General features: G+C 48.8%; 1 protein-coding gene across 5 annotated transcripts in view; it reads left to right on the plus strand.

The window, feature by feature from the left end:
* Nucleotides 1-23789, plus strand: part of ELAVL3 (ELAV like RNA binding protein 3) — a 78022-nt gene that overhangs the window by 27875 nt on the left and 26358 nt on the right. For 4 of the 5 annotated variants that reach the window (XM_075346561.1, XM_075346563.1, XM_075346564.1 and 1 more), the window contains exons 2-3: nt 15020-15227; nt 20817-20920. In XM_075346561.1, the coding sequence (XP_075202676.1) occupies nt 15020-15227; nt 20817-20920 (312 nt within the window). The remainder of the gene's footprint in view (nt 1-15019; nt 15228-20816; nt 20921-23789) is intronic. The other variant, XM_075346562.1, reaches the window with a different exon arrangement.

A 23789-nucleotide genomic window follows, 5' to 3' on the forward strand; every position in this document is an offset into this window, starting at 1 on the left:
GGCCCCAGTAGTTTCCCAGGTTCTCCGGTGGTGAGAACCTGGGCAAATGGAAATCTGGCCCCAAGGGTGCAGAGGGCCAGAGCAGTTGCCCAGGTTCTTCAGTGGTGAGAACCTGGGCAAATGGAAATCTGGGTCCCAAGGGTGCAGAGGGTCCCAGTAGTTGTCCAGGTTCTTTGGTGGGGAGAACCTGAGCAAATGGAAATCTGAGCCCCAAGCGTGCAGAGGGCCCCAGTAGTTGCCCAGGTTCTCCGGTGGTGAGATCCTGGGCAAATGGAAATCCAGGCCCCGAAGGTGCAGAGGGCCCCAGCAGTTGCCCAGGTTCTCCGGTGGTTAGAACCTGGGCAAATGGAAATCCGGGCCCCGAGAGTGCAGAGGGCCCCAGCAGTTGCCCAGGTTCTCTGGTGGTGAGATCCTAGGTAAATGGAAATCTGGGCCCCGAAGGTGCAGAGGGCCCCAGCAGTTGCCCAGGTTCTCTGGTGGTGAGATCCTAGGCAAATGGAAATCTGGGCCGCGAAGGTGCAAAGAGCCCCAGCAGTTGCCCAGGTTCTCTGGTGGTTAGAACCTGGGCAAATGGAAATCCTGGCCCTAAGGGTGCAGAGGGCCCCAACAGTTGCCCAGGCTCTCCGGTGGTGGCGCCAGCCTTGTCTATATTTCCTATAGTCCAAATATCGGACTGAAAATGTCAAATTTGGGTAATCCCCCATCTCTATGCTGAATTATCATGGACTCGTACAGTTGCCGGCATTTCTATTTCAGCTTTGTCATTCTTTGTCTCAAGAGGGAGATGAAGGGGTTATAGCGGAGCGTGTTTATAGCCGCACTTGCAGTTTTAGCCATAGGATGCTGAGTTGCTATGGAAACAGGACCAGTAGGCCTTGGGCCTATATTCCAGGCCTAGCAAGACAGATGTCTGCAAAGGAATTGCAGGGGGTGGCTAATAATGAAAGGCTTTGCCGCAGGAGCGGGCCTGTGCGCACATGCCTGTGAAGACTGAGCCACATCGAATAAATCATGCCGGATGCCGACAGAATACACAGAGGCTGGAAACATGTAAAATGGAGGATGGACCGCAATTAAAGGGCATTTCCACCTGAAATATGAAAAGCCCTTCAAATGCGCTCTTCACTCAGCCATTATGTCTCTGTCCAAGAAACCAATAAGAAGCCATTATTGCTTCAGTTTTGATGGTCAAAACGTCCACATTTTAATTAGTCAGATTTTAGGGATTCACGTAAATCTCTGACATGTCGGAAAACATGAGCTGGATGACCCACGTTACAGCTAGTAATAAAGAGTGCTCCACCTATGGGGATTTTTATTTTTTATTTTTGTTTACATAATCGCATGTATTTGGAAGCAAAAATCATTTTTACAATTGGGTTTCATAAAAAAAAATGGCACCTTTATCTATAGGTTCTTTGTTTCCCTGCACATTTAACTTTGATGTGGTCAGTGGTCTTAAATCAGCAGAAAGGAGCTCAAAAAAGGACTGATACAGGAATTACAAGCTATATCATTAGACCATCAGAGAGAGCTCACTGACGGGTTCTCAGTTACCTCATTCTGCAGGAAGCAATAGAGTGCAATACAGTCAGTCGCCTCATTCTGCAGCCAGCAATAGAGTGCAATATAGTTACCACATTCTGCAGCCAGCAATAGAGTGCAATACAGTCAGTTACCACATTCTGCAGCCAGCAATAGAGTGCAATACAGTCAGTTACCACATTCTGCAGCCAGCAATAGAGTGCAATACAGTTACCACATTCTGCAGCCAGCAATAGAGTGCAATACAGTCAGTGACCTCATTCTGCAGCCAGCAATAGAGTGCAATACAGTCAGTTACCTCATTCTGCAGCCAGCAATAGAGTGCAATACAGTCAGTTACCACATTCTGCAGCCAGCAATAGAGTGCAATACAGTCAGTGACCTCATTCTGCAGCCAGCAATAGAGTGCAATACAGTCAGTTACCACATTCTCCAGCCAGCAATAGAGTGCAATACAGTCAGTTACCTCATTCTCCAGCCAGCAATAGAGTGCAATACAGTCAGTTACCACATTCTCCAGCCAGCAATAGAGTGCAATACAGTCAGTTACCACATTCTCCAGCCAGCAATAGAGTGCAATACAGTCAGTTACCTCATTCTCGAGCTAGCAATCGACTGCAATACAGTCAGTTACCACATTCTGCAGCCAGCAATAGAGTGCAATACAGTCAGTTACCTCATTCTGCAGCCAGCAAGAGTGCAATACAGTCAGTTACCTCATTCTCCAGCCAGCAATAGAGTGCAATACAGTCAATTACCTCATTCTGCAGCCAGCAATAGAGTGCAATACAGTCAGTTACCACATTCTCCAGCCAGCAATAGAGTGCAATACAGTCAGTTGCCTCATTCTGCAGCCAGCAATAGAGTGCAATACAGTCAGTTACCACATTCTCCAGCCAGAAATAGAGTGCAATACAGTCAGTTACCTCATTCTCCAGCCAGCAATAGAGTGCAATATGGTCAGTTACCACATTCTGCAGCCAGCAATAGAGTGCAATACAGTCAGTTACCACATTCTCCAGCCAGCAATAGAGTGCAATACAGTTACTTCATTCTGCAGGCAGCAATAGAGTGCAATACAGTCAGTCGCCTCATTCTGCAGCCAGCAATAGAGTGCAATATGGTCAGTTACCACATTCTGCAGCCAGCAATAGAGTGCAATACAGTCAGTTGTCTCATTCTGCAGCCAAAAATAGAGTGCAATACAGTCAGTTACCACATTCTGCAGCCAACAATAGAGTGCAATACAGTCAGTTACCTCATTCTCCAGCCAGCAATAGAGTGCAATACAGTCAGTTACCTCATTCTCCAGCCAGCAATAGAGTGCAATACAGTCAGTCGCCTCATTCTCCAGCCAGCAATAGAGTGCAATACAGTCAGTCACCACATTCTGCAGCCAGCAATAGAGTGCAATACAGTCAGTTATCACATTCTCCAGCCAGCAATAGAGTGCAATGCAGTCAGTCGCCTCATTCTCCAGCCAGCAATAGAGTGCAATACAGTCAGTCACCACATTCTGCAGCCAGCAATAGAGTGCAATACAGTCAGTTATCACATTCTCCAGCCAGCAATAGAGTGCAATGCAGTCAGTTAACACATTCTGCAGCCAGCAATAGAGTGCAATGCATTACAGGCAAAAAGTGATTTTTTTTTTCATGTAACCTAATTACAAAAATGATTTTTAGACAAAAATACATGGATTTCAGTGAGAAAATTAAAAAATTCCAATGGTGGACAACCCCAGGGATTTATTGCATATTTTATTTCATTTCACTTGTGAAGTTAATCGAGAAAGACACTGATGACACTGTCAATGTTTTATCCGCGCTACAGGGCGCAGCCCCAGAACATGGATGATATACATGAAAGCTGACATTACTGTCATTAGCGCGGACATTGTGATGACCTCTAATATGTTGAAGGGTCATGAGAAACCCTGATTCTTATTACGATCGTCCTTATTATTGTCCCATTATCCATCACGATAAATCCTGTTGGTCACCATATTTTATGCCTATTTGTCGCCCTAGTAAAATTGTAAATTCGGAGCCCAAATTTATGACAGGTGGAGTACCTGTCACCAAGTCAAAAATGGCAAAAAAAAAATATTCCCCCCCCCCCCACTGCTGCCATTTTTTTTTTTTCAATACAGTCCTGGAGATTTTGTCTTTTTTTATTTACTGACAATTTTTATGGGGTTTTTTGCTTTTTTTTTTTACAGGTGGGCGTATCTCATGTTGTCAGGCTGTTTTGCATATTCAATTCCCTTTTGATAACGAATATAAAACTGGTGGTAAATAAAAAGCTAATATCTCTAGAACGAAAAATGGGAGCAGCGGGAATAGAATGAGAGCAAAAACTGGCAATTTTTGACCTGGTAATGAAAAATCTGATTATTAAGGCAAATTGACTAAAGGAATGCCCTGACATGACCCCAGCTTTGTCCCTTTACCCTGGCACCCGGGCGTACCCCGCAACCAGTCAGACATTACGGTAACTACTGAGGTCTTCAGCTCAAGGACTGATCTGAGGGCAGAGAAGAAGCAATGGGGTTTGACCGTATCCAAACTCACCAGAGTAATCAGATTTTTTATGTTTCTATGTAAAACCAGGCAGCTTTAGGCTTTTGGGGAAAAGTTGGTGACAACCTCTAAGGTTGCCCATACATAGCAGATAAAAATTTGTCAATATGGCTGATTTTGACCAAAAAGAACGATCGTCGTCTGTTTAGGTGGTGCGTATTGAGAAATCAATGTTCATCCAAAACACCAGTAGGGAAAGGCTCTTTCTTTTCGGCCCATGGTAAGCGTTGGCTGCATCATTGACTGAGAGAAACAATCCACCTCTGGTCAATGCAGGCTGAGATGTATTTTGGGCCGTCAATAATTGATTGGTCTTCGTCCCACTTTCATTTGATATGTATGAAGGCCTTTAAAGAGAATCTGTCAGCAGATTTTTGCCACATAATCCAAGAGCATCCTGATGTAGGGGTAAGAAACCAGTCATGTATCACTTACTGTGCTGTGTGCTCCTATTTCAATAAAATCAGTGTTTTATCAGCAGGCGATTATCACTACAGGACTAGGTGTCTCCTGCCTTCTAGTCCAAGTATGCTCCAATCACTGATTAGTAACTTACTGCTGTTAATGACTGTACAGTGTGCACAGAAAGTAGCCAATCAGTGGTGTGTGGGCGGGGTTATACAGGACTGCTAGATCTGCAGCAGAGAACACAGTGATCAATATGACAGCAAGCAGACCAGTAAGTGGCAAATCGCTGGAATCAGGTTCTCAGCTCCTGCATCATGCTACTGTAGCGCCACATGGGGCAGGTGGTTAACCTACTCGTTGCCGGGCCATTTCGGGTCGGGTCAGGCGATGTGACGGGTGGCCTTGCCCCGAGGCGTACAGGAAATGGTGGGGGAAGACGGGTATTGGGGAAAGTTTGTTGTGACGCCACCTGTGGTATGTGGCCAGGGAGTAGCCGCCGCTGCCGGGTTCCTCGCCGGGTCAAGTGTTATGGCAGCCGGGATGGTGTCGCTCCCCACAGGCGGAGTGGGCTCCGGGTGGATGATGAGGGTTTTAATGGTTGTTGGCACCTAAGCACTGGGCGGCGCCGCCGGTAAGGATAAGCCAACACAGTCTCTGTGGGTACAGGGTGCAGTTTACTCACAGCTTCAGCTGCCAGCCCGGTCACACTGGTCACTGCTATGATGGGCTCCGGTCAATCCCAGATCCGGTAAGGGGCCACCACCGGTGTTTTGAGAGAGAAAGAGAGAGTGTCGTCCTATTTCTAGGGTGTTCCCCTCAGCAGTTAGGTACCCTGGCTGAGCTCCCGCTCCAAGCCCTGGGCCTAGTAAACTCCAAGTTTTCCAGAGATGTCTTGCCAGAACTATAGTCCTGACAGGTCTGTTTTTGAGGTGAGTGTGTTGCGCCTATTTCTACCTCCAGGTGGCTGTCTTCAGTGACTGGGAAGTCCCATGATTGTGATGGCCACCCCCCTGCCTACCCTGAGCCATCCCACCCTGTGTGAAGACTCCTAAGCTGTGGATCACCGGTGATTAACCCCGTCTTTACCTGAGATAGATACCGCACCTTAATTGAGGTGCAGTACCCTGTGGCGACCATAGCCTCAGGGGCACCACATTCCCCCATGGCAAATGGCAGCACTCCTGGGCTGCAACAAAACACAGTTAACACCGCAATTTTTATACAGTGCCTTGCAAAAGTATTTGGCTCCCTTGAATTTTCCAACCTTTTCCCACATTTCAGGCATCAAACCTAAAGATAAAAATTGTAATGTTATGATAAAGAATCAACAAGTGGGACACAATTGTGAAGTTGAACGAAATGTATTGCTTACGTTAAACTTTTTTTAAAAAATAATAAACTGAAAATTGGGGCGTGCAATATTATTCATCCCCTTTAAGTTAATACTTTGTAGCGCCACCTTTTGCTGCGATTACAGCTGCAGTTGTGACGCCCTGGGCAAGCCAGGGGTCACAGGTCATCACACCACCACACCCTACATCCCAGTTAGGAACACCAAAGCTACTAAAATCCTTGTTGCCTTCCTCCAGGGGCTGATGTTCACACCAGGGGGTGGGCCAGGCGGTTTGCTCCGCCCACCGATGAGTACACAGCCCTGGAGGCGGGAGGAACCAGGCAGTACAGTGAGGGAAGTGAAAGTAGAAGGAAGTGGTAGAGGAGCTAAGTGAAAGTGAAGTGGTAGTGGAGCAAAGAAGGAAAGAGTAAAAGTGAGCGTAGAAAGCCCTGAAGTTGGTCCGGCTAAGTGCAGGACAGTGTCAGCAAGGTCAGCAACGACGGTGATAGTCTGGAGGGGGACTGCTCGGAGGTTGCTGGAAGGACCGCGGACGGGTAGTGGCCCGGCGGTCTGGAGCAGTATACGAAGGACAGTCAGCACCAGGGCAGGGGCCTCTCGGACCCCGGCAAGGCTAGGAGTCGCCATAATTTGCCGAATCCGTCAGTGAAGGGGACGTCGATCCCCCAACAACCAAGTCCCGACTGAAGGCAAAAGTCCAGCCATTAAGGAGGAACACCGCCACCGCCAGGGCACCAGTTCCTCGGGGCCAGCGTCTGCGGGCAAAGTAGGGCTCCTCCGGCCCATATCCAAGCCGGGGAGCGGGTTACCGGTGGGAACCCATCGCTACCAACACAGAAACACTAGGTGCAGGTCAAAGGGACATCACCGTTACTTACTGGGAGAGCAAGTGCAGCCGTCCGTGGGAACCGTCTTTCCAGCCGTGTGGTTTACCGTAAAACTGTGTCAACGTCTCAGGCTGAGTGAGTACCACAGTGCCGCAAGGCACCGCGCTGCCCCCGCGTCCCTGCGCCCACCAAGCCCTGCATCTCCCACCTCATCACTGGGCCCCGGGATCACCAACCCCTACCCACGGAGGGGCAACACAACAACTGGCTGCTCCATACCACCCTTCCCGGGATCCCCATACAGAGCAGCGGTGGTGCCAATAAATCACCACAACCGTGGGTGGCGTCACGGACAATAAACCATCCCCACACCCAACAACCCCCTTTCACTCACGGGCGAGGAGCGCCGCTAGAGTCCCCAGGATCCGGCTCATCGCTCGAGCCACCGAGCAGCAGCAGGCCGCAGCGGCCGCGGCGGCCGGACCCGAGCAGCAGTGGGAGAGCGCGGCGTCCCCTCCTCCGCCCGCGACAACTTGGCATCACGAACAGGATCTTACCGCTCTGCCGTTGGGTAGAGGTGCGCCTTGTGACCGCCGGAGGTATCCGGCTGAAAATTTCCAGAAGCCGCCATCTTTGGCGTCTTCTCGAGTAGCAGAGGCGCGAAGGCCAAAACTCCGCCCCAATAAAGGAGGGGCCGGAAAGAAGCTAAGGGGGACGCGATGGCTGGCTGCATGTGAACGCAGCTATAAAAGCAGGGACGCCAGGACTCTGCAGACATCTTGTTCCTGGGAAAAGCCGCCAGCAACATGTGGATGCCGTCCCGCGACACCGTAATCCCCGCGCCTGGGACCGCGGCGTGGGTGGAGATCCGGACCGCGCAGCTCTACCAACGGCTGCAGGTCAAGATGCAGCTCCTCATGGAGGAGTGGGAGGCCGACATGGCGGACGTTATAGTAGCCGTGCGGAGACGCGAGGAGGAGGCGGAGGAAGGGAGGGTGAGTGACCCACGCCCCGATGCCCTGGAAGGGCCGGTCATCGCGGCTGCGGGACCCGGTCCAAGCCCTCTCCCCCCGTTGCCTCCCTCGCCACCCGTCTCGGAGGTTGTGACCCCGCCACTAGGCCTGCTACCACCGCAACCGGTAGCAATACCCAGCGTCCCCGCCCAGGTGGGCCGACCTGTAGCCGGAGCCCGTAGTCGACCGGAGGTGTTGCCCTGGAAGGCCCCAAAAACAGAACCGGAGGCATCCCATGAAAAATCCCCCGAGCCGGAGCTGATGACCCGCTCCGAGCCGAAGGCCCAGCAGCGGAAAGCCCCTATGCCCATCCCCCACACCTCGGCTGAGGTAGCGCCGGGTTGTTGCTGTTAGGCAGCGCCCAAGGCCAAGACACCGCGGGACACGCCGCCCAGATTCCTGACAGTGGGCAACGTCCAGAATGTCCCGCGGGGCCCGACCCGTGCGCCGGAGCTCGCAGCAGCGCCGTATTGGGATAGGGAGCCGGTACCGTTGGGCCTGGAGATCGGTGAACGGGAGAGAAAGAAGGCCGAGCTGGTGGCCAGAGCCATTAGAGAAAAGGAGAACCTCCGGCAAGCAACATTCCGTGTCCGGGGAGCGCTGTACGAGGGGCAGGTGAGGCGGTTTGATGTCCGCCGGGGCTACGGGTTTATTTATGAACCGGGCCTGGAGGCCGAAGTGTTTATAGCCCGGCGGGATGTGAATGCCCACCTGCCTGAGGAGCACCCCGGCCGTAATCTGATGCCGGGGGATATTGTGCAGTATACCCGGCACTGTGGAGAGAGGGGGTGGTTTGCCCTAGATGCCAAACTGCGGGGCAGCCAGGAGAGCAGAGTGAGTCCTGCACCCCCTCCCTCGGATGAAGCTGAAGGTCCGGAGTAGGGCAGCAGAGCACCGTTGTCCAGTCCCCGTTGGGACCACCAGAGTGTTGTTGAATGTTTGGAAAAAGTTTAAAAAGTTTTGAGAATGATAAGTAAAAATGATTACCGTGTGCTTCACCTGATTAACAATGATTGAACCGGCCGGAGCCGGCACCGTTGTCCCCGTGGGGACCGTTTAAAAAGTTAGCATGGGAACTATCCATGGACAAGCCCGTGAACTTGCAGGGCAACCACAAATGTTAAGTGGCTTGTAAATAAGTTGTTTTACCGTACCGTTTTCCGCAGTTGCCGCCTCCGGAGAGGCAGGTTGGAGGGAGGGCCCTTAGCAGAGCAGGCTGGGGCCCAGCCACTAAAGGAACCGGTGGCTACCCTCTGGAGGGGAAGGACAGATCCCGCTCGGCTAACTGGTGCTGGACTTGGGTCAAGGGGTGCTGCCTGGGCTTTAGGGGCAGCATCAGGGCCAGGTTGCTTGGGTGGGAGAGAGCGGAAACCGTACTCGTAAAACCGTTTAGTAACGTTTAAGAAATGTGCCTCCCGTTGTGGGATGATGTTATGATAAATATGTTACCGTTTACTTTTTATATATTTACAGAAAAATAAAACCGGTGTTGGACGGGCAGCCCGCGGACGGTCTGCATTTTGCTAAGGGGGAATGTGACGCCCTGGGCAAGCCAGGGGTCACAGGTCATCACACCACCACACCCTACATCCCAGTTAGGAACACCAAAGCTACTAAAATCCTTGTTGCCTTTCTCCAGGGGCTGATGTTCACACCAGGGGGTGGGCCAGGCGGTTGGCTCCGCCCACCGAGGAGTACACAGCCCTGGAGGCGGGAGGAACCAGGCAGTACAGTGAGGGAAGTGAAAGTAGAAGGAAGTGGTAGAGGAGCTAAGTGAAAGTGAAGTGGTAGTGGAGCAAAGAAGAAAAGAGTAAAAGTGAGCGTAGAAAGCCCTGAAGTTGGTCCGGCTAAGTGCAGGACAGTGTCAGCAAGGTCAGCAACGACGGTGATAGTCTGGAGGGGGACTGCTCGGAGGTTGCTGGAAGGACCGCGGACGGGTAGTGGCCCGGCGGTCTGGAACAGTATACGAAGGACAGTCAGCACCAGGGCAGGGGCCTCTCAGACCCCGGCAAGGCTAGGAGTCGCCATAATTTGCCGAATCCGTCAGTGAAGGGGACGTCGATCCCCCAACAACCAAGTCCCGACTGAAGGCAAAAGTCCAACCATTAAGGAGGAACACCGCCACCGCCAGGGCACCAGTTCCTCGGGGCCAGCGTCTGCGGGCAAAGTAGGGCTCCTCCGGCCCATATCCAAGCCGGGGAGCGGGTTACCGGTGGGAACCCATCGCTACCAACACAGAAACACTAGGTGCAGGTCAAAGGGACATCACCGTTACCTACTGGGAGAGCAAGTGCAGCCGTCCGTGGGAACCGTCTTTCCAGCCGTGTGGTTTACCGTAAAACTGTGTCAACGTCTCAGGCTGAGTGAGTACCACAGTGCCGCAAGGCACCGCGCTGCCCCCCGCGTCCCTGCGCCCACCAAGCCCTGCATCTCCCACCTCATCACTGGGCCCCGGGATCACCAACCCCTACCCACGGAGGGGCAACACAACAACTGGCTGCTCCATACCACCCTTCCCGGGATCCCCATACAGAGCAGCGGTGGTGCCAATAAATCACCACAACCGTGGGTGGCGTCACGGACAATAAACCATCCCCACACCCAACAACCCCCTTTCACTCACGGGCGAGGAGCGCCGCTAGAGTCCCCAGGATCCGGCTCATCGCTCGAGCCACCGAGCAGCAGCAGGCCGCAGCGGCCGCGGCGGCCGGACCCGAGCAGCAGTGGGAGAGCGCGGCGTCCCCTCCTCCGCCCGCGACACAGTCTCTTGGGGTATGTGTCTATCAGTTTTGCACATCGAGAGACTGAAATTCTTGCCCATTCTTCCTTTGTAAACAGCTGGAGCTGAGTGAGGTTGGATGGAGAGCGTTTGTGAACAGCAGTTTTCAGCTCTTTCCACAGATTCTCGATTGGGTTCAGGTCTGGACTGTGACTTGGCCATTCTAACACCTGGATACGTTTATTTGTGAACCATTCCATTGTAGATTTTGCTTTATGTTTGGGATCATTGTCTTGTTGGAAGACAAATCTCTGTCCTAGTCTCAGGTCTTTTACTGTCACATCTGATGGCCACTTCAGAAAAAGTCAAGAAATTTTAAGAAAGAAAAAGAGCAACCTAAAGGTTTATGGTTACTTGTAAGTTTTTGATAATAGGTGGAAATGCCTTTGCGTGCACAATTCCTGTCCTGTGGAATTTTGTCCAGTATGGAAAGTTATGAAACTTTGCAAATTACTTCATTAGGGGATGTGTAAAAACATACATGTAAATGCTTCCAAACCCCTGCTTTTCCCTGGTCTGTTAGCCTGCTTTCAGCTGTATTCATATCTGAACATTGGGAGTACAGCTGATGGCAGTGAAAGTTTTAATTCATCACCTGTTAGTTCTCAGTAGTAACTCTAGGGATAAACTGCTGTATGAGATTGTTCAGAGGTGAAGACAGGTGCTGAGCTGACACATCACTACCATCAGCTGTACTCCAAATGAGTACGTTCAGATATCAATGCAGCTGAAAGCAGGCAAATAGACTGCGGATTTGAAGCCACTTACATGCAATTTTGTTTTACAGAAATGAATACTAATTCCCTAATGAAGTGTTCTGGACAAAATTATTAATAAAAAAAAAACAAAAAAAAAAACATAAATCACTCTGCCATGATAGGCTATTGAGCCTGAAGGGAATCGGCCATTGTACAGCCGGTCATCATATATTAAAGTTGAAGGGGAAGGGAGGGGTGCAGGAATTGGGTTCTCTTGAAATTGGTGTCTAGGATTTCTAGGGGTGTACATTTTGGGTGGAAGAGGTCGCAGTTGTACTTTGCCCTGGAACCTCTAAAGGGCCCAAAGGTCTTCCAGTATACTTAGGATTAAAGGGTATTCCCATCTCCAAGATCCTATCCTAATATGTAGTATATGTAATAATGAGAATATTAGCAAATATCTCCAATTAGAAATGTAGTATAGGTCTCCTGATTAGCTATGTCTCTTACCTCATGTGCAGGGCATTGCAGCTTAGGTATTTCAATATGTATTAGGTATAATAATATGAGCAAATATCTCCAATTAGAAATGTAGTATAGCTCTCCTGATTAGCTATGTCACTTACCTCATGTGCAGGGCATTGCAGCTTAGAGATAGCAATATGTATTAGGTATAATAATATGAGCAAATATCTCCAATTAGAAATGTAGTATAGCTCTCCTGATTAGCTATGTCACGTACCTCATGTGCAGGGCATTGTAGCTTAGGTATCTATGGTTACATCCACTTATATGGTGACAGTTAGTTACTAATGGTCGTAACCAGGGCATTGCAGCTTAGGTATCCATGGTTACATCCACTTATACTCGTAACCATGGATACCTGAGGTCCTGCAATGCCCTGCACATGAGGTACGAGACATGGCTATATCAAAACTATACTACATTTCTAATTGGAGATATTTGGTAATATCATTACACCTAGCACATATTGGGATCTTGGAGATGGGAGTTCCCCTTTAAATTTACAGTAATGGCATTAAAGGGGTATTCACATCTCTAAGATCCTATTTCAATATGTAAGTATAAGTAATAATAAGAATATTAGCAAATATCTCCAATTAGAAATGTAGTATTAGCTTTGGCCCTTACCTCATGTGCAGGGCACTATAGCTTAGGTATCCATGGTTACATTCACTCATATAGTGACAGTTAGTTGCTTATGGTCATAACCATGGATACCTAAGCTGCAATGCCCTGCACATGAGGTTAAGAGACATGGCTAATCAGGAGAACTACACTACATTTCTAATTGAAGGTATTTACTAAAATTAATATTACGACCACTCATATAGGGACAGTTAGTTGCTCGTGATCGTAATCATGGATACCTAAGCGGCAATGCTCTGCACATGAGGTAAGAGAAATAGCTAATCAGGAGAGATATACTACATTTCTAATTGGAGGTATTTACTTATATTAATATTATGACCACTCATATAGTGACCGTTAGTTTTTTGTGATCGTAACCATGGGTACCTAAGCTGCAATGCCCTGCACATGAGGTAAGAGGCATGGCTAATCAGGAGAACTATAGTACATTGCTAATTGGAGATATTTTCTAATATTATTATTATTACACCTACTACATATTAGGACAGGATCTTGGAGATGGGAATACCCCTTTAAAGGTCCTGGACCCCATTACAAAATCAGTATTAGAGCCCCCAAATCAGTAACACCCCCACCTATACACGCCATTGATAATATAGGTGTCCACTTATGTGGTGGGAGAGGGGTCTTTGGGCCCCCATTATGGACCAGGACCCAATTATACCTCTTCCCTCTTAGGGCTTCTTTGCCATTACCCCAACTTTCCCCATTTGCGTGGTGCCTGGACATCTCCGGTTGGAGGGGTGGGGGATGGGGGGGCTCGGTTAATAATAATATCTAATAATAATAATAATATCCCATAACAATAATACGCCTCCGTTATTATTATGCGCTGATGGGTTCATTTTTTTCTCATTTTTGCTATATATAGAAGGTTGCATGGACGGCTTTGATGCCGGCGCTTCCATATCTGGGTCACTGGCAATGACTTGGTACCCAGTTAAAAGAACTGTCAGCATTTCGTTCTTGGATAAAGATTCGCTTGAAGGGGTTTGATTCAGGGAAGGTGGGGATAGAAGGGGGGCTTCGTCCTTAACCCATTCACCGCCGTGGGGCTTTGGCCAGTAATCAGTTTACAGCTTTATCTCCGCTGTCCTCTTTCCCTGTAATCCTCGGCCCGGGAGGATGAGTAGGGTCTTTAAAGGCATAATGCGGCTGAAATCTCGTTAAAGGCGTCCTGCTTATTTGCGGCTGCCGGGCTAATTACAGCAGGAGGCTCGCGGCAGACAGATGCCCATCGAGCCCCTCCATACACTCACACGGACACAGATGTCCATTCCTATCCGTGATGGCGGCCGGTGTAGAAGCGAGGATAGATGGCACCCTGTCAGCACAGAAAACATGTTCCTTGACATTAAACCATCACGACGGGGCCTAGTTTCAGATTTTGTATGTAGGTCGAGGAGTTGACTGCGTCAAACATAATCCAGCTACTGCAGAACCTCTTCGTGAGGAGCCTTGTCATTCAGTGATTGACTTGAGGTTCTCCAGAAGCATGTGTGTGGAGACTAAAGGCCCTGTCAGACACAGAGATAAATCTGTGGTAGATCTGTGGTAGATCTGTGGTAGATCTGTGGTAGATCTGTGGTAGATCTGTGGTAGACCTGTGGTAGACCTGTGGTAGACCTGTGGTAGATCTGTGGTAGACCTGTGGTAGATCTGTGGTAGACCTGTGGTAGATCTGTGGTAGATCTGTGGTAGATCTGTGGTAGACCTGTGGTAGACCTGTGGTAGATCTGTGGTAGACCTGTGGTAGACCTGTGGTAGATCTGTGGTAGACCTGTGGTAGACCTGTGGTAGATCTGTGGTAGATCTGTGGTAGATCTGTGGTAGATCTGTGGTAGACCTGTGGTAGATCTGTGGTAGACCTGTGGTAGACCTGTGGTAGATCTGTGGTAGACCTGTGGTAGACCTGTGGTAGATCTGTGGTAGATCTGTGGTAGATCTGTGGTAGATCTGTGGTAGACCTGTGGTAGACCTGTGGTAGATCTGTGGTAGGTCTGTGGTAGATCTGTGGTAGATCTGTGGTAGACCTGTGGTAGACCTGTGGTAGATCTGTGGTAGATCTGTGGTAGATCTGTGGTAGATCTGTGGTAGATCTGTGGTAGATCTGTGGTAGATCTGTGGTAGATCTGTGGTTGCAGTGAAATTGTGGACAATCAGTGCCAGGTTTGTGTCTGTTTACAAATGGAACAATATGTCCATGAATTCACTGCAACCACAGATCTGCCAAAGATTCATCTGTGTGTGTGACGGGGCCTTAAGAGGTTCTGTAGCTGTTCTGTAAATCCTGACTCCAGGGGTATATCTATAACTGGTGTCGGGGGTTGCAGTTGAAGTAGCCGGCCCAGAAGGTCCCTTAGGTCATCATATTATCAAAGACCTGTAATCGGTGGGGTTCCTGTTGGACATTTTGCCTGGCCGCATGTTATGAAGGAATCAGAACGGAGTGCCCTCATATACCCGATGACTCCATGAGATTTCTGGCAAGAGGTGACATCAGCAGATGCTCGGCAATGTGTGCCAGGGAGGACCGGCAGTAAAGATGACCTCACGTGGTGAGGCCGTGATGTGACTCATGGAACCATGAGATAAAGATGGACGCTGACGTGCTGCTCTCTTCTCTTCTTCTCTTCCCTCCAGCAGATAATAAGCACCATGGAGACGCAGGCCAGCAATGGTCCCGGCAGTGTGGGCATCCTCAACGGCACAAACGGAGCTGCAGACGACAGTAAAACCAACTTGATCGTCAATTATCTTCCTCAGAATATGACGCAAGAAGAGTTCAAGAGCCTTTTTGGAAGCATCGGAGATATCGAGTCCTGTAAGCTGGTCAGAGATAAAATCACAGGTAAGAGGCCATGTGAAGGGTTCATAGGTGACTCCATTGGTAAATTGACAGGTAGGAGGCCATGTGAAGGGTTCATAGGTGGCTCCATTGGTAAAATCACAGGTAGGAGGCCATGTGAACGGTTCATAGGTGGCTCCATTGGTAAATTGACAGGTAGGAGGCCATGTAAAGGGTTCATAGGTGGCTCCATTGGAAAACTCACAGGTAGGAGGCCATGTGAAGGGTTAGGGTTGTGTGATAGTGTAGTACCCAGGGATATGGGGTACTCGGTTCCGGGCAATGTATATATTGGGAATGTCCCTTTGGTGGCCCGGTTCCGTGCCCTGGGCCCTTTTTGTGATGGGGATATTTACAGGGGCTTGTTGAATAAAGTTTATACGTGACGCAACTTGCGGTGTTGCGGCTAAGTGTAGGGAGCCGCCGCTGCAGAATGTCTCCAGTGGGGCTGGTGGTATTGGCAGCTAGTATGGTAGTCCCTCCGCAAGTAGGGTTTTGCCCCAGCGGGTGTATGGTGCAGTGGGTGTCGGAAGAAGGTAGTCCACACAGGTATTCAGTGCAAATGGTTTACTGACTTTCTTGTGATGGTAACTGGTGGCCCGAGGCCGGCTGGTTTCACCTCTAGGTCCCCTTCATTCCAGTGCCAGTCTGGTTCTCTGGTACCTTCTTCCCCTGCACCTGTCTCTGGTAAGTGGGTCCCCGTGGTATAGAACACTGGGGGTCCCCGTTCTGTGGTTTGTGCACTTCTGTCCACCTGACGGTAGCGTGAACCCTGTGGGGTTGGAGTCTCTGGTCCTGTCCCCGGTTCTCCCTTTGCTACTGAGTCTTCAGATTCTTTAGGGTCCGCAAGGTCCCTGATGGTCCCCTTGCTGTGCAGGTGTTAACAGGTCAGCTCAAAGCTCTTTCCTGTCCTAGGGTCCTGTACCCCGTCAGTGCGTAGTTCTGGGAGTACTACACCACATTCCACCGGCAACCTCTTCTCCTGGGTACCAGGTCACTGTTCCACCTTCACTCTCCTGCTGTCTTACACTTTCAACAGTCACCGCAGTTCTCACTGTGTCTGCTCCGTTTCACTGCAGACTCCCTTCTGACTACTGTCTTCCTGACTACTCTCCACAGTCTGCCCCTCCCACCTGATCAACCAGTGCACTGGATTGGCTCCACCTCTAGGCGGCCATCCATTGGTCCCACCCTAGCTAAGTACCATTGTGTGGGAGAATGTTGGGGAAAATTGGGATTACCTGGGTTTTTGGTGTTACCACTGGGGTTCTGGGTCCCTAAGGGGGTAGGCCCTGCATCCTTGTGGGGTTGCAGAACCTTGTAGCACCCTGATGGCTTCATCCTTATTGTTCCTTATTAATGGAAAGTAAAGCTCCTCTGTCCTACTGAAGGCGCCATATTGGAAAATTAGAAGGGATTTCTGAAGTCTAATTCCATATAAAACTGTGACTTGTGTGTGATAGTGCTACACTTACACACCGGTGTGTGACCGAGGCCACTCGTAGGCTGGGATACATCATCCAGCCCGACCTGAGGCTGAAGAACTACAAAATGTTTCCGTCTATGCCAAAAAGAAGAGTGAGAAAGAGCCTCAAGGGAAAAATTCTTGAATAAAAAACAAATAGGGTGAAGGTAAAATATCAAAAATGTTCTCCTGGACTTGATTTTTGAGCTCCGCCTTCATTGACGTCCTTCAGAAAGGTCATCAGTGGAGAGTTATACTCAGTGTACTTCTCCCTGTAAATCTGGATGGATGACTTTTGCTCTTATTTTATTTTCTCTGATCCTTTCAATTTTTATTTTTTGAAAATCCGCCTTACAGGTCCAGAGATATGGGTCTTCTTATTTACTGTTAATTTCCATGGCCTTTAAGGGGGCGTGGCTGATGGATATTTATGCAGAGCAGCCCAAAGACACGCCCATACGGAACCTTGAGAGCCACGCCCCTTTGTAAAGACCACAAAAATTAGCGCTAAATTAAAAAGCCCATATCTCTGCATCCGTAGGGCAGATTTTAAAAAAAAAAACACATTGGGATACTCAGGGGAGGAGTGAGAATTATATAGAAGGAAAAACTGGCAACTTTTGACCCGGTGACAGATCCCCTTTAAATGGTAAATGACGTAGAAAGGGGTCTCTTTTATGGAACAATGATTTCTCTATAGAAATTGAGCTAAAGGATCACCGGTCAATTTGCTAAATCAGAGCTTATTCCCTCAGAAAATCATACTTCATTTTCAGCTGGTTCTTAGTAGTTTCTCAGTAACAGAAAACCAATATGGCCGCCATTATTCCCAGAACTCTAAGGCACAAATCGACATTACTGCCTAGCTAGCTTGCCAGTCGGGGGTCTAGGAAAGCTCATTTACATGACATGAAGCTGATACTAGGCCTCATCTATCAAAACCGACTTGTAGCCCCTAGCAACCAATTACATTGCAGCTTTCATTTTTCTAAGCTGATTTCTAATTGGTTGCCACGGGTATCAACACTAGTTTTCCTGTCAGAAAATTGTGTTTACACGGTAGTATGATATACTTGTCATTGTATACTTTCTTCGGTGCCTCCAACATGTACTCTAGTGCCGGATATGTATTTGATATATTGAGATCATTCAATTCTTGCTTTAATAACTTATATTTAGAACATGATGGAATCCCCCTTTAAGTGACATATTTTTGTTATAATTGAGATTTATAATTCATCTCACGGTAATTCACTTCTGCTTTGACAGATGTCATTGTAGATCGGAGATGATAACATGGCTGCCTTCATTTTTGATTGAATAATGGGATCTCGATATGCCATTAAAATGCCAACTCATTATTTATTCCTCCAAAAAGGGTGACTGTTAACCCTTCCTCCCCGATATCAATAGTATTCCATGGCTATCGCCCATACTGGGGAAAAGAAGAGGGGCACTGCTGTGTCTGCTGGGGAAAGGAAGAGGGGCACTGTTGTGACCGCTGGGGAAAGGAAGAGGGGCACTGTTGTGACCGCTGGGGAAAGGAAGAGGGGCACTGCTGTGACCGCTGGGGAAAGGAAGAGGGGCACTGTTGTGACTGCTGGGGAAAGTAAGAGGGGCATTGCTGTGACTGCTGGGGAAAGGAAGAGGGGCACTGATGTGACTGCTGGGGAAAGGAAGAGGGGCATTGATGTGACTGCGGGGGAAAGTAAGAGGGGCATTGCTGTGACTGCTGGGGAAAGGAAGAGGGGCACCGCTGTGACTGCTGGGGAAAGTAAGAGGGGCATTGATGTGACTGCGGGGGAAAGGAAGAGGGGCACTGATGTGACTGCTGGGGAAAGGAAGAGGGGCACTGCTGTGACTGCTGGGGAAAGTAAGAGGGGCATTGCTGTGACTGCTGGGGAAAGGAAGAGGGGCATTGATGTGACTGCGGGGGAAAGGAAGAGAGGCACTGCTGTGACTGCGGGGGAAAGGAAGAGGGGCACTGCTGTGACTGCTGGGGAAAGGAAGAGGGGCATTGCTGTGACTACGGGGGAAAGGAAGAGGGGCACTGCTGTGACTGCGGGGGAAAGGAAGAGGGGCACTGCTGTGACTGCTGGGGTAAGGAAGAGGGGCACTGCTGTGACTGCTGGGGAAAGGAATAGGGGCACTGCTGTGACTGCTGGGGAAAGCAAGAAGAGCACTGCTGTGTCTACCGGGGAAAGGAAAAGGGGCACTGCTGTGACTGCTGGGGAAAGGAAGAGGGGCACTGCTGTGACTGCTGGGGAAAGGAAGAGGGGCACTGCTGTGACTGCTGGGGAAAGTAAGAGGGAAACTGATGTGACTGCTGGGGAAAGAAAGAGGGGCACTGCTGTGACTGCTGGGGAAAGGAAGAGGGGCACTGCTGTGACTGCTGGGGAAAGGAAGAGGGGTACTGCTATGACTGCTTGGGAAAGGAAGAGGGGCACTACTGTGACTGCTGGGGAAAGGAAGAGGGGTACTGCTATGACTGCTTGGGAAAGGAAGAGGGGCACTACTGTGACTGCTGGGGAAAGGAAGAGGGGTACTGCTATGACTGCTTGGGAAAGGAAGAGGGGCACTACTGTGACTGCTGGGGAAAGGAAGAGGGGCACTGCTGTGACTGCTGGGGAAAGGAAGAGGGGCACTGCTGTGACTGCTGGGGAAAGTAAGAGGGAAACTGATGTGACTGCTGGGGAAAGAAAGAGGGGCACTGCTGTGACTGCTGGGGAAAGAGGGCACTGCTGTGACTGCTGGGGAAAGAAAGAGGGGCACTGCTGTGACTGCTGGGGAAAGAAAGAGGGGCACTGCTGTGACTGCTGGGGAAAGGAAGAGGGGTACTGCTATGACTGCTTGGGAAAGGAAGAGGGGCACTACTGTGACTGCTGGGGAAAGGAAGAGGGGCACTGCTGTGACTGCTGGGGAAAGGAAGAAGGAAACTGCTGTGACTGCTGGGGAAAGGAAGAGGGGCACTGCGTGACTGCTGGGGAAATGAAGAGGGGCACTGCGTGACTGCTGGGGAAAGGAAGAGGGGCACTACTGTGACTGCTGGGGAAAGGAAGAGGAGCACTGCTGTGACTGCTGGGGAAAGAGGGCACTGCTGTGACTGCTGGGGAAAGGAAGAGGGGCACTGCTGTGACTGCTGGGGAAAGAGGGCACTGCTGTGACTGCTGGGGAAAGGAAGAGGGGCACTGCTGTGACTGCTGGAGAAAGGGAGAAGAGCACGGTAGTGACCACTGGGGAAGGGAAGAGGGGCACTGCTGCAATTACTAGAAACACTTATTGCAAATTGGGATTGTGATCTGGCTTATATATCCTGAGTCATATTGCAAAGGATTGTCGAAAATCCACTTGTGACTTTTAGGATCGCTACTTCCAATAGGTGGCGCTGTGCTAGAGTTTGTCTCCTTTACTGGAGAGACAATTTGAATAGAAACACTTAATAACTCCTAACATGCTGGTGTTAAGGCAGACAGTGATTTTTGGGTGGTCACTATTCTTGACCTCTCAGCTACCTGTCGATCTCGTGACTCACAGTGATCTCAGTGTGCCTCTTCGTGGTGGTGGAATATTTAATGGACATTTTCGCTCATAACCTCCTTTAATATTAACCCTACTGACTCCTCTCCAGTGGGCATGAAACCGGGGCGGCCATTTTTAATCTCAGAATCACTCTATTGACATAATTAAGACACCAGGTGGCCTCGGTAACCAACATCATTTCCTCAACAACCGGCCACCACAACATGGCTTCAGCGCAATATTGAAGCTCTGGAGAATTTGTGGGAAAGAACATGGTGTAAAGATGGAGGTCTCCGTCCGGAGATCAGGGCTGGATGATGATCTTAGAAGCCTCGGTCACACAGGGTTGTGTAAGTGTAGCACAATGGAGGACAAGCGGCCATATTATATGGGATTCCTCCTCAGAAACCCCCTTCATATATTCCATTCATCTCCCAAATAGATGTATCTTGGTACAGGATCTTGGTACGGGCAGGTGGTGGCTTTGTGGTCACCAGGAGACCCCTGACCCGAGAGTGCAGCTCCAGCCACCCGGGATCCTTTGTGCTGTCTATGACTTCTGTCCTGTCAGATAACACCGACCACCATGAATCTACCTTCTCCTGCAGGTCAGAGCCTGGGATACGGATTCGTAAACTACGTGGACCCCAATGACGCAGATAAAGCCATAAACACCCTCAATGGACTCAAACTACAGACGAAGACCATCAAGGTGAGCAGAAGACTGGAGAAACGTGTCCTATATACAGTATCACTCAGTGGCTTAGATACTGCAGCTCAGTAGATAGTATCACACATGGAAGACTTAGGTACATCGGCCCAGCAGTTAGTATCTCACATGATTGATTTATATACAACAGCTCAGCTGCATTGTATCATGTGTGATAAGCTTAGATGTTTTGGCTCAGAACACAATATCACACATGAAAGACTTAGATACACCAACTAGATAGTATCATACATGAAAGGTTTAGATGCACCAGCTCAGTAGATAGTATTGCACATGAAAGGCTTAGATACATTGGCATAGCAGTCAGTATCACACTTCATTGGCTTATATGCAACAGCTCGATAAAAAGTATCACATATAGGCTTAGATACATCAACTAAGAAGACAGTATAACACATTATAGCCTTAGATACTCCAGCTCAGCAGACAGTGTGGCACATGATTGGCTAATATGCAACAGCTTGGTAGACAATATCACACATTATAAGCTTAGCTACAGCAGCTTAGCAGACAGTATCGCATATTATAGCCTTAGATGCATCCACATCAAACAGTATCACACTAAAGGCATAGATGCATCAGCTCAGCCAACAGTATAACACACATGATAGGGTTATATACATCTGCTCAGCAGACAGTATCACACACAAGCTGAGATACAGTGTATCAGAAGACAGTATTACACACAAGCTTAGATACAGTGTATCAGCAGACAGAATCACACATAAGCTGCGATACAGTGTATCAGCAGACAGAATCACACACAAGCTTAGATACAGTGTATCAGCAGACAGAATCACACACAGGCTGAGATACACTGTATCAGCAGACAGAATCACACACAAGCTTAGATACAGTGTATAAGCAGACAGAATCACACACAAGCTTAGATACAGTGTATAAGCAGACAGAATCACACACAAGCTTAGATACAGTGTATAAGCAGACAGAATCACACACAAGCTTAGCTACAGTGTATCAGCAGACAGAATCACACACAAGCTTAGATACAGTGTATAAGCAGACAGAATCACACACAAGCTTAGATACAGTGTATAAGCAGACAGAATCACACACAAGCTTAGCTACAGTGTATCAGCAGACAGAATCACACACAAGCTTAGATACAGTGTATAAGCAGACAGTATTACACGCAAGCTTAGATACAGTGTATAAGCAGACAGAATCACACACAAGCTTAGATACAGTGTATAAGCAGACAGTATTACACACAAGCTTAGATACAGTGTATAAGCAGACAGAATCACACACAAGCTTATATACAGTGTATAAGCAGACAGAATCACACACAAGCTTAGATACAGTGTATAAGCAGACAGAATCACACACAAGCTGAGATACAGTGTATAAGCAGACAGAATCACACACAAGCTTAGATACAGTGTATCAGCAGACAGAATCACACACAAGCTTAGATATAGTGTATAAGCAGACAGAATCACACACAAGCTTAGATACAGTGTATAAGCAGACAGTATTACACACAAGCTTAGATACAGTGTATAAGCAGACAGAATCACACACAAGCTTAGATACAGTGTATAAGCAGACCGAATCACACACAAGCTTAGATACAGTGTATAAGCAGACCGAATCACACACAAGCTGAGATACAGTGTATAAGCAGACAGAATCACACACAAGCTTAGATACAGTGTATAAGCAGACAGTATTACACACAAGCTTAGATACAGTGTATAAGCAGACCGAATCACACACAAGCTTAGATACAGTGTATAAGCAGACAGAATCACACACAAGCTTAGATACAGTGTATAAGCAGACAGAATCACACACAAGCTGAGATACAGTGTATAAGCAGACAGAATCACACACAAGCTGAGATACAGTGTATAAGCAGACAGAATCACACACAAGCTGAGATACAGTGTATAAGCAGACAGAATCACACACAAGCTTAGATACAGTGTATAAGCAGACAGAATCACACACAAGCTTAGCTACAGTGTATAAGCAGACAGAATCACACACAAGCTGAGATACAGTGTATAAGCAGACAGAATCACACACAAGCTTAGATACAGTGTATAAGCAGACAGAATCACACACAAGCTGAGATACAGTGTATAAGCAGACAGAATCACACACAAGCTTAGGTACAGTGTATAAGTTGACAAAATCACACACAAGGTGAGATACAGTATATCAGCAGACAGTATCACATATGATAGGATTGGATACCCCACGCAAAAAAAAACATTCACCACAGATTTTGCTGCACATGTGATTAGTTTGCTTTTGGCTGTAGGGTATCACCCGTAATATGCTGAGATACACCTGCTCAATATCACACATAGCTTAGATACACCAGGTCATTGCCATCCATATTTTCTTACATGTGCCCTGTGTGATGTGTACATACAGATATTGGGAATAATGGCGGTACCCCCCCCCCCTGCACTGACAGATGCCCCTATCCTCCATCTCCCCCCTGAAGGTCATGTCTTTGGTGGAGGCCGCAGGTCAGGGAGGACGGGGACATTCTTTTATTTGTCTTTCCTTTGTCATTCAAATCTTGGGCCCTGGGGGAGCGGCTGCTGTGAATAGTGGGGCGAGGGGGGAGGAGGGCGCACAAAGGCCTCCGCCATCTGTCCCCTCTGCGGCTAATTACGGGGTATAGCCCCTGGAGATTAAGTGATGGGGGGCAGCGGAGATTGGCGCAGGAAGCCAGCTGCTGCCATTAGAGCCCAAATCAGCTCCTCACAGGAAAACTTAAAGGATAAGTCTCGTGTAGCCGAAAAGTGACTTAATCAAGGATAATAATGGCGGGGTCAGGGCACAGCGGCGGCTCCTGCCCCAACACAGCGCC

The sequence above is a fragment of the Anomaloglossus baeobatrachus genome, chromosome 4 (genome assembly GCF_048569485.1).
Source record: "Anomaloglossus baeobatrachus isolate aAnoBae1 chromosome 4, aAnoBae1.hap1, whole genome shotgun sequence".
In the NCBI taxonomy this organism is placed as follows: domain Eukaryota; kingdom Metazoa; phylum Chordata; class Amphibia; order Anura; family Aromobatidae; genus Anomaloglossus; species Anomaloglossus baeobatrachus.